This window comes from Ranitomeya variabilis, chromosome 3 (genome assembly GCF_051348905.1).
Source record: "Ranitomeya variabilis isolate aRanVar5 chromosome 3, aRanVar5.hap1, whole genome shotgun sequence".
In the NCBI taxonomy this organism is placed as follows: Eukaryota; Metazoa; Chordata; class Amphibia; order Anura; family Dendrobatidae; genus Ranitomeya; species Ranitomeya variabilis.
Genome location: NC_135234.1, coordinates 98,317,245 through 98,329,328, shown reverse-complemented (window position 1 = coordinate 98,329,328; position 12,084 = coordinate 98,317,245). Strand labels below are relative to the sequence as shown.

The 12,084-nt window shown below is 40.9% G+C and overlaps 1 protein-coding gene across 1 annotated transcript in view; it reads right to left on the bottom strand.

Annotated features, from left to right (window-relative positions):
• Positions 1-12,084, bottom strand: part of METTL16 (methyltransferase 16, RNA N6-adenosine) — a 106,302-nt gene that overhangs the window by 48,002 nt on the left and 46,216 nt on the right. Inside the window, exons 4-6 of the mRNA XM_077294411.1 lie at positions 11,302-11,442; positions 5,966-6,081; positions 2,406-2,548 (exon numbers count right to left, since the gene is read on the bottom strand). Of these exons, the coding sequence (XP_077150526.1) occupies positions 2,406-2,548; positions 5,966-6,081; positions 11,302-11,442 (400 nt within the window). The remainder of the gene's footprint in view (positions 1-2,405; positions 2,549-5,965; positions 6,082-11,301; positions 11,443-12,084) is intronic.

Below are 12,084 nucleotides of genomic sequence, written 5' to 3'. Positions count from 1 at the left end.
ATTAGTTTCATCCATAAAAATCTGACAATTTTTTTCTCACTTTTCGTGTGGTCTGTTTTTTTTTTTTCCATTTTTTCGCAGCAGCTATTAATCATTTACAAGAACATTTACAATAATTTCTTATGTTACAAAATAGCAATGTATCCGTAATAACTGGATGCTATACTGCGTCTCCATATGGCATGTGTGTGTGGGATTTTTTACACAGCCGTAGACTTGAATGGGAGCGTCTCAGCCGATTTACGGAAGAAGATAGTGCATGCTGCCATTTTTATCATACACAGATTCGGTCAGTGGGAAAAATATAAAATAAAAAAATATATAAAATAAAAAAAATAAATCACTCATCAGCACGGTCCCATTGATTAATATAGGTCTGAGTGCTGTTCGTTGTTTTTAATGGTAGACTAAAAATGTGGTCGTGTGCACGAGCCTTGAATGAAATCATCCATTTTTATCACCTTTTTTTGCATCATGAAGTTAACCCAAAATTTCAATTCTTTTCTACAATTCTCAATCTTAGCATGTGACTACTTTCTTGAATAATTGTTTTTTGCTGTTTTTGTAATTTTTCATTTCGACACAAAGCTCTGCTGCTGGTGTGTTTTGCTTTATGACTTCTACTTCCAGCTAAATACTACCGTAATTAGGCTTCAAAAGCAGATCTCCATCACACCTTACTCAGGAAAGGATTCACTATATCCGGTTCCCCTGAGCGAGCTCTTGACAGCTCAATGCAGCAGCCCCGGGTAACATGTTTGGGGCCGTTCCTGTAAATGCAGCCCGCTGGAGGATTTATCGCGCGCTCAGAGCAGCCATGCTCAGGATTTAAGTCGGGGAGCCCATCTGTTTACTAATCACAAAGCATCGCAGTCACTTGTGCTCGCTGTCATGTCAGGAACGAGACAGTCTTCACCAATCATGCTTAATACCACACCTGACCGTTACAGAGGGCGATACGAGTGCGGGATCACACAGAGCCTCGGTTTAGCAGTAAGCAGAGTGAATTGTCGCAGTGGTTCGGCCAGATCAGCTGTCAAACGCAGAGATTTTATTAGTAATTAAGCAAAATAGCACCCACTGACCCACCGCGAGGCTGACACAACACACTATACATGGGCCGCCAAGCAGAAGGCACTTCCCGGTAACATGGCAGCGGTGTCGTAATGATCATAATGCAGCGTATGGTAGAGGTGCTTGTTCACCTAGCAGGACGGGAGAGGCCAAACATCAAGACTGAACATCCGCCCAACTGCAGGGGCCACACAATTATCAAACAAAATCGTGTGGTCATTGTCCCGCTGGGAAGAGTTGGCCACAGCTAGATACATTTTTTTTTTTTTTTTTTTAGGAAGGATATGTACATAAGGGTTTTGTAATGTAAACTTTAGCACTCAGTTCCAAAACCTGCATGGAAAAAAGACATTGAAAACGGGTTAAAAGGAATTTAACAGTAAGATCAACTCGCCCCTAACTGCACATATGGGCATGCAGGTCTTTGAAGTGTAAATCCATCAACACCTTTATATCTTCTATCTGTTGCTGCATTCCTGAGTAATTAGTGTTTAATTAATATGTACATGAGACGTGAAGTGCTCTGGACATAACAGAGCACTTAACAAGCCTCCGCCTCCAGTTCAGTATCAACCTCTTTAGCTTGAGTGATAGCTCACTGCCTGGGTGACATCAGGCAACAGGCATGGAAATCAGACAGTGAGCTATGAATGAAGCTAAATATTCTGGTGCAGGATGGAGAAACAACCTCAGGAGGTAAGGGCATCTTAAGTGCTCTGTCACGCCCAGAGCACTTAATTTATTTGCATGTGGAAGGAAAAAAACGCCAAATTAATTACATTTCAAAGACCTGCACGCCCACATATGTGATGGGGGAGAGGGGTGGGGTAACGGATGATCTTACAGACAGATTCCTTTTCTATTTATTTCAATGTGAAACTGTGCATACAGTGTACATGGCTTTTATTTTCTATGCAATTTTTACAGCATGGAAAAAACAGTATTATGTCATCTCTAGCAGTGCTTTGTAAATGTTTTTTTTTACATGTTTATAGGGCATTTTTTATTGTGAAAACTAATTTTTCCACAAATTTATTGTTTCTTTTTAATTCTCTCCATCAGGGAACGGCAAATAAAGCTTCAGGCATAACTTGTACATCTTTCTATGCAATACCAAAAAGCGTAAAAGTGTAAATCACCGTCCATAACGTACATCAGTATTATTCTGATGGTCAGAAGCTGCTCTGGCAATGTGAGTGAGAAGAATAACATGCGAGGAAGTGGACAGTGCTAGCTGCAGACTATTACATTCCATGGGGCAATCTCAAGCACTCGGACATTATACAAGGACTGACTCGCTATTCTTTTCCGCCAGGACAGAAACGTCTCACCTTAACCTTTTCTTCAGCTGCAGACTGTCATGAATGATTCTTTTTACAAACTCCAACTCTCCCCCTTCGGCCATGATCTCGGTAATGCCCCCGGTATTCACAGAGCTGGGGGGCGGCCGGCGAGGGTTTCTAGAGTTCACTCCCTGTGAGGGCAGAGGATGGTTTCAATTTTACTAAGGAAAAAACTAATAGTATAGTTAGAAGACATTTATATGGAAGACGCTGTGAAATAAGAATTATATCTCAGAGAATTCTAATGTAGAAAATCCTCTACACCGATCCAGGACAGTAGATCAGTGGATTTAATAGCAAAGTTTTCAAACGACAAAAGTGAGAACAAGCAAATTGTCCATCACCACAGGGCGACCAAAGCAGACGTAGGCTGGCAGTCTAACACAACCCCAGCGGAGGTTAGGAGCCCTGCAACACGACGAAGGACAATGGCCACACAATGACAACGGTAAGAAAGCTCGCCCTCCAGTGCCTCCTAGTGGGGCACACATTCGCCTAGAAGACTGTGACCAATCCTTTAACAAGTCTTGCAACATGACTAAAGCGGACCATACACATCAGACCGCCATCGGCCAAATGATTGCTTGGTTGCCATCTATCTCTTCCAACTCCCTACATGACTCTCTCAACTTCTATGACAGAGCCGCTGCCAGAATCTTGTGGCAGCATCTTCTCTCCTTCTATCCCCTGATACAAGTCATCAAGCAGAGGCCCCCTTACACATTTGATCTTTGGACTTTCACCCATTATGCACAGGGACTTTATGTATGATAGCCAAAATTATGGTGTCTCTTAGAGCACCACTCCAGCGTTTTGTTTTGACATTTCAGTGCTGGAGTGGTGCCACTAAATTAAGTCGGCCCTGGTTCTAGTATTATACTCACCAGCCACCGTCTTCAGCTGCTTCTGATGCCGCTCTGGTCTCAAGCTGCCATCTTGTGAACGCAATTTCTGGCTGACCGAAAGCCGCAAGCTCTAAATGGCAGTCTAGGAGAGCCTCGCTCTGCCTCTTACAGACTTACATTAAGCTGTGACTTCTGGATCGCAAGCAAACACTGGAGTAATCTGACAGGTCACAAGCTGGAGAAGATGACGGGAGCAGCATCGATAACAGATGAGGACGGAGGCTGGGAAGTATAGTGCTGGAGCAGGGAACGTAGATTAGTGGCACCACTCTAATGCTGCAAAAAAACCAACAGAAAACGCTGGAGTGGTGCTTTAAAAGAAAAGGACAGCCATCTGCAGACAGCCGTTACAAGCGTCTTGCTCCTTGTCACTGCAGAACAAGGTACTGGATGGCTTTGTGAGGGAGTATACTGGCGCTACAGAGGCAGTTATCATCCTTCTGGAGGAGAGCTAATTTGCATAAATTTTCCCAAGAGACCAATGCCTGGCCTGTAAGTCTCCCGCTACCAGCCGTCAATCTGAACAATGAGAAACAGTGACCCCTTCTCCTCTGATGAAGGGTTAGAATATTAATGATTAATTGTAAATCTTGCTGGTGTTTAGTTCTTCATGCAATTAAACAGTTCCATTTTGATTTCCCTTCTAACTGTATTGATAGCTGATCGGATCAGTTTCTTTGCTCATTCTCCCCTGACTAGTAAACAGGTTCTAACAGGGCACAGGTACATGGGGTCAATTAGAGCAGACATCCCTCTGTTAAAGGGATTGTCCAATACTTGGACAACCCCTTCTCAATCAATCACTATATCACTCTCATGTAAAATAACAGCCTATACTCCCCTATTGTGCCGGCGCTGTTCCAGCAATGTCAGCGCCGCCCCCCTCGGGGCTTGTGTGACGTTGTTGCGTCATGTGAGCCCAGCAGCCAATCAGCAGCTGCTTCACTCTCACTTCCTTCAGACAGAACTGACTCCTGGAGGAAGAGAGTGCGACTGCTGCTCTCCGACTTCCTCTGAATGTCAGCTACAACCGAAGGAAGTGAGAGGGAAGCGGCTGCCGATTGGCTCCTGGGCTCACATGACGCAACAACGTCACGCAAGCCCCGGGAGAGCCGATGCTGGCACAATAGGGGAGTATAGGCTGTGATTATTTTACATTGGGGAAATATCGTGATTGATAAGTAGTTATCTGAGTAGTGTACAAGTGGACAACCCCTTTAATCTGTGCTTATAGTGGTATTTGAGAGCTGAATGTATTTGTAAATAATCTGTGTCTCTTTAATTTTTTTTGGGGGGGGCAAACTTGTCATGCTTGTCATAAAAAAAACCCAATAAAAATACACGGACTGTTAATATTACACAAACCAGTCGTACGATTTTATCAAAAGGACATTATGTCACTTTTCTGGTGCATTTCCTTTGATGAATGTACCACCATGTAAAAATCAATGACAGTTTTAGCCATGAAGACTATTCTAGAGCAGCTCAAAGTACAAAATAATTTCCTTTAATAAGAGCTGCCTTGGAAACCTCAGGAAGAAGGAGTCAGCGGGGAGCATCCTGTGCAGCACAATCACAACACTTCGCTGCTTGCATAGGAGATATGGTTTATGCAAAAGATAAAAAAATGGGACACATCAGGAAGACAAAGCATTAATTCTTTCCAAAGCTAAAATGGTCAAAAACTTCCATGTATTTGCCTTGTAACCATATACTTCAATAAACCACAACATTACAAGCACCTTTCTAATAGTGTGTAGGTCTAACAGGCTAATTAAGGCCTGAAACTTTGGGCACAGTTATCTGAGCACACAAATCTCCAAGGGTGCTCAAACTTTTGCATCAGCCCATTTCCACTTTTATAACTTTTAAAATGTAAAAAATGACAACATATATACATATATATAATATTTTTTTTGCCTAACATACAAAGGAAATGTGTCTTTAACTTTAGAGATCATTTCATCTTCAACTTGCTTAACTGTTCACAATAACAATTATTTAAATTACTTAAATTATTATTATTAAATTATTTAAAAACCCAGCCTCCTCAAACCTTGTGCCAAAAAACTGCAGCCACAAAAGACATATGTAGCTCGGAAATTAAAAGGGGTGGTCCGATACATATTTATAAAGGGCATTATATGTTTTAGCCCTAACTACCTTTGTCATTTGCTTAATTATAAATGTTGCCAGTGTTCTCCCTATACAGCACATCCCTATATTTCCTGTGATGTTTCGTTTGAGGGCAGTCTCAAGTAGGACAACACAGGAGGATGGCCCTGCAGTCAGTTCCCCACAGCTTCCATCACCCCTCCTGAATTAGGCCATCATCAGGGGGCAGCGTTGTGGCCACTTACCACAGATCTGTCACTGCCATCTCCTGATGGTGGGAGGGGGTGAGAATAGGTAGCCTACTAGGAAAATGTATAATAAAGCTAATTATTCTAATTAAGCAGTTGGGGCTTAAATATAGATATTTATAAATAGCATTATAGGTAACGGACCACCCCTTTAAGGCACAAACAGACTGCTATGATCCAGGCCTGAAACATTAGTGAGACAGACAGGTGCTAACATGTCACTCTATACTGAGATCATACAGTCAATCACTAGTGATGAACGCGGTGGGACCTACGGTACCTGAGCTTCCATTTGATTGGCGAAAAAAGGAGGATTGCACATGCAAAAATCATAGATGATGCCAGACTCCTCTTTTAACGCATCCATCAGAAGTGTTTTCTGAGGGACTTTAACAACTAAAGGACAAAAAAATAATGTTAAAGTGAGACAATTTAACCACAATTCACTGTAATAATAGCAAAACATGAAACGTTCACCAATTATTATCTAGAATTTCCTGCATGTTGTAACATTAACATTTCCTTTCTATGGATCTAACGGACCCAAACATGAAAAAAAACAAACAAACAAACCAAAAAACAGATTATTAATCCTCCTTAACAGTCTTTATGGATGGCAGCATGAATGTGGGCAAGGGGAACTCTCAGGGGATAAGAATGGAGTAGGTGTCCCATTATTTCAGTGTCCAACAGTGCCGACTTATTCACCCCTACTGCCAACACATTGCTAATGGTGAATTTACCAATGGAGGAAAGCGAATTTTAAAATTCGGGGGGTTATATGGGGCCAAACATTTCAGGCTAAGCTGCTTTCCCGGAACTAACAGGTCAAACGTCTGGAAATCTACCTTGGGAAAGTGGTGCCCCATGGAAATGCTACACTGAAAGTATCTGTCGCCCCCGTTATTTGCCCGATGTTACCCATGTAAATAGCGGCTTCTTTTCACATGGAAAAGCAAAAAACATACCTGTGGAAAATCACCAGCTTGTCGGATTGGACCAGATAAAGAACTTTAAAGGGCTTTTTTAATTTTAATAAGCAATTCTGCCATTAATAAGTATAACAAGCAGAGAGGAGTTTGTCATCTAAACCTTTTATTCTATTGTGAAGCATTTTGCAGATCTCTGAATGCAGGTACCGATGTAAACAATGGAGGTTTTCAATCTGGTTTCTATGGCTACATCCAGGGACACGGGTATATTTCTACTTTAATTAGGAGTCTTTTACTAACAAAATAAAAAGGAAAAAAAAGAAACATTTGTAGCTTTGTACATGTAAAGCCAACGTGCACAACAAGCCCACAATGCCATTCTGCCTTTGATGGTAGATTTAGACATCTTTATTAACCCCTTCACCCTGTTGTCACCTTCATGACCGGTCAAATTTTACAATTCTGACCAATGTCACTTAATGTGGCTATAACTCTGGAACGCTTCAACGTATCCCACTGATTCTGAAACTGTTTTTCGTGACATATTGTACTTCATGATATTTGTGAAAATATTGGAAATTTGGTGAAAATTTTGCAATTTTCTAACTTTTAATTTTTACGCCCTGCCAGTTATTTAAAAAAAAAAGAAAAAAAAAAGTTAACAAATAACATTTCTCACATGCCTACTTTGCATGAGCACAATTTTTGAAACATAATTTTTTTTGTTAGGAAGTTATAAGGGTTAAAACTTGACCAGCGATTTCTCTTTTTTTTTTTTTTTTTTTTTTTTAGGGACCACATTACATTTAAAGTGGCTTTGAGGGGCCTATATGACCGAAAATACTAAAAACTGACACCATTCTAAAAATTGCACCCCTTAGGCTGCCGTCACACTAGCAGTATTTGGTCAGTATTTTACATCAGTATTTGTAAGCCAAAACCAGGAGTGGAACAATTAGAGGAAGAGTATAATAGAAACATATGCACCACTTCTGTATTTATCACCCACTCCTGGTTTTGGCTTACAAATACTGATGTAAAATACTGACCAAATACTGATAGTGTGACGGCAGCCTAAGGTGTTCAAAACCACATTCAAGAAGTTTATTAACCTTTCAGGTGCTTCACGAATTAATGGAATGTGGAAGGAAAAAAATTAACATTCAGGTTATTTCCACAAAAATTTTACTTTAGACTCACAGTTTTTTATTTTTGTAAAAACAGGAAAAAATAGACCCCAAATGTGGGGGAAAACTACTGTTTAGGCATACGGCAGAGCTCGGAAGGGAAAGAGAGCCATTTGACCTTTTGTATGTAAAATTTGCTGGAATAATTAGAGGACGCCATGTCACGTTAGGAGAGCCCCTGATGTGCCTAAACAGTGAAAACCACTCACAAGTGACCCCATTGAGGAAACCAGACCCCTCAGGGAACTTATCGAGATGTGTGGAGACTACCTTAAACTCACAGGTGCCTCATAGAAGTTTATAATGTTGAGCCATAAAAATAAAAGTTTTCACACAAATGTTTTTTAGCCCAAATTTTTTAAAAAATTTTCACAAGGGTAACAGGTGAAAATGCACCATAAAATTTGTTGTGCAATTTCTCATGAATACACAGATACCCAGAACGTGGAGGAAAACTACTGTTTGTGTGCACGGCAGGGCTCGGAATGTAAGGAGCGCCATTTAACTTTTTCAATGCAGAATTGGCTGGAATTGAGATCGGACGCCATGTCGCATTTGGGGAGCCCCTAAACAGTGGAAACCCCCCACAAGTGACACCATTTTGGAAACTAGACCCCTCAAGGAACTTGTCTAGATGTGTGGAGAGTACCTTGAACCCCCAAGGTGTTTCACAGAAGTTTGTAAGTTTGAGTGGTGGAAATAAAAAAAAAAACAAAAATCACATTCCCACAAGAATGTTTTTTAACCTAATAACAGGAAAAAATGGACCACAAAATTTATTGTGCAATTTCTCCTGAGTACACCAATACCCCATATGTGGCCGAAAACTACTTTTGAGGCACAGTGCAAAGCTCAGAAGGGAAGAAGTGCCATACTGGAGTTCAGATTTCCTGGACAGGTTTGAGGGTGCCATGTCACATTGGTAAAGCACAAATAGCAGAACCCCCCATAAGTGACCCTATTTTACGAACAACACCTATCAATGAATTAATCTACGGGTACAGAGATCATATTGACACCATAGGTGTGTCTAAGAATTTTATACCATTGGGTGAGAAAAAATAATTACATTTTTACCACCAAAATTTTGTTCTAGCCCCAGATTTTACATATTGACACAGGGAAATGGGTAAAAGTGGCACCAAAATGTGTCTCACAATGTCTACGGAATGTGGAAATACTCCATATGTGGCTGTACAGTACTGCTTAGCCTAATGGCGAGACTCAGGAGGGAAGGAGCGCTATTTTCCTCCTGGAGCCAAAATTTTGGTAGAATAATTTGCGTACTCCATATACATAGCCCCTAAGTGCTAGAAGAGCAGAATCCCACCTTAAGTGACCTGATTTTGGAAATTGTCTACAGGTGTAGTGACTGTTTTGACTCCATGGGCGTTTTCCAGAAACAAGCAGCAGTGGATGCTGCTGAGTGAAAATTGCAAACTGCCATTGTAGTGCCCGTCTGTTGTAGTGACCATTACATGGTAGTGCCCAGCTCATGCTTCTGGAGACATGCACCTGTAAATTTGGTGGGCTGGCATCGCTACAGAAATGCCAAACGTGTGGACGCTAAATGTGGTTTAGGTGCACTGTGGTGCTCAGAAGGGAGGAGGCATTTGGATTTGGGAGTGCAGAATTTGCTGAATTTCCTTTGCGAGCGAGGAGCTATAGCACTTTTCCAGAGCCTTTGTACTTCCAGTAACGTGGAAGCCCCTTATAATTCCATTTACAGATTATGGAGCTGAGCGGGGACTTGCTTTTTTCTGGATTGATTTGAAGCTTGTGTAGGGAACATTTTACATAACATTTGGGACCACATTTATCCGGTGTTCAACGCTGAGCACTCACATCAGGGTTTACTTCTAAATCTCCTAGTGACGCGTTTCAGGCGAGACCCCCGAGGGATCCATTCACTATAATGTGGCAGCAGAGTTACTCTGGACTCCATCTGGCCTCGGTTCCTGAAAAATGAGGATGCTACAGGTCTCGGAAAATGGTGCCATTTTTTTAAAAACACATTTTGGATTTTTTTTTTCACCACTTAAATAAAAAAAAGAACCTAGACATGTTTGGTGTCTGTGAAATCGTAATTACATGCAGAATCATAATGGCAGGTCAGTTTTAGCATTTAGTGAGCATGGTATTAAAAAAACAAAAAAAAAAAAACAAACAAACAAACAACAACTGTGGAATTGCACTTTTTTTTTTGCAATTTCACCACACTTGGAATTATTTTTCCTGTTTTCCAGTACATGATATGTTAAAACCAATGGTGTTGTTCAAAAGTATTATTATTATTATTTATTGTTATAGCGCCATTTATTCCATGGCGCTTTACATGTGAGGAGGGGTATACATAATAAAAACAAGTACAATAATCTTAAACAATACAAGTCATAACTGGTACAGGAGGAGTGAGGACCCTGCCCGCGAAGGCTCACAATCTACAAGGGATGGGTGAGAATACAGTAGGTGAGGAAAGTACAACTTGTCCCTCAAAAAACAAGCCCTCACCTGGCCATATTGACAGAAAAATAAAAAAAAGTTATAGCTCTGGGAAGAAGGGGAGCAAAGAACGAAAACGCAAAAACGGAAAATGGTCCGGGGGTTAAGAGATGTCATTCGTAAACCCTTACTCCAATTAAGATGTGAATACCCTCAAATTAAAGTAGACAGTCGGCACATTAAAAGGGAACCTGTCAGCAGTTTTGGCCGATATAAGATGGGGCCACCGCATTTCAGGGCTTATATACAGCATTCTATAATGCTGTAGGCAAGCCCCTGATCCGACCTGCAAGTGAAGAATAATAAGTTATATTATACTCACCTGGGGGAAGATCTGGTCCGATGGGTGTTGCAGGTCCGGGTATCTCCCATCTTCTTGTGATCCTGCCCTCCTGTTGCTTCATCGCTCCCCGGCATCACGCTCCTGTGCAGGTGTTCTTAGCTGTCTTGTTGAGGGCAGAGCAAAGTACTGCAGAACGCAGGGCCTCTCTGACCTTTCCCGGCGCCTGCGCACTGCAGTACTTTGCTCTGCCCTCAACAAGACAGAGAAGTACGCCTGTGCCGGAACGCGATGCCGGGGAGCGATGAAGAGGCAGTGGCCGTATCTTATAGCGGCCATAACTGCTGACAAGTTCCCTTTAAGCCCAGATCGATTATATAACTATCTTGAATTTGTTTTGGTAAACAGCTAAAATGCCAAAACTTGTATCACTATCTAAATATTTCTGGACCCATCTGTAGGTCTCTATAGAAATGGAGTTAGACAAAAGATAAATGCAAAAAGTTACGTATGCATCTGGGAGGACCAGTACAAGTCAGACACAGAAATGTAACCTTTAAAAATTATAATAAAATAATGACAAACTATGATGTCCGTCACTTTGTATGAACAGTATTTGCGGTGGCCATAGGGTCAATACACAACTCCTTTATGTCAGTGATAAAATACTGTACTCTATCACTCACGTTAGACCTTCATCGTCTTGAATACATACCTTTAATGAGATCTGCCAAATGATTCTGCTCAACATTTTTCTTGGCGTAATTATAACAGATGTCATCCACTTCAGTTGCAAGGAAATACCAGCCATTCAGCGTGGTCCCCAGTAATGGATATATGCAGGATGCACCGGTACCTGGGCACAAAGGAACAGTAGAATATTTAATGTGCTACTTGGGTTCTTTTACTCAATGAAACAAAAAATGTAAAAAAAAAACCAAACAAACAAAAAAAACCCAAAACATTGTTTCAATGTCTAATGACAAAAGAATAAGGACTAATCTCCACAAATGTAAAAAAACAAACAAAAACAACCACCCAATATCATAACGCTATTTTCTCATCATCTTGATGCACACATGATGATTAATGTATTATTTCTTTTGAATATAACCTACAGAATCTTGAAAATAATATATTCAGCAAATTTGTTAATAACATGTATACTTTTATAACATTCACCTGCAGGGGTAACTAAAACCTTAATTAGAAAATACCATCTAAACTGGAAGTTTTCATTAGCCTACGGACCCATAGGTGTCTGTTTTTTTTTAGAACACACGCAGACAAAGGAGAACGTGGTCCCCTGATTTCCACGGTATGAACGGCCGCTCTTCCAGGAAGGAAACAGCATGGGGAAGACCTGCTCAATACGGTACATTTATCTGACTCCACGCTGCCAGAGCTACAGACAAGACAAGCTCTTTTAACGTTATCTTAATCAACAGATTTAGTAATTTAATACCTGATTATTAGTAATTTCCTTAGCTTTTTGCCC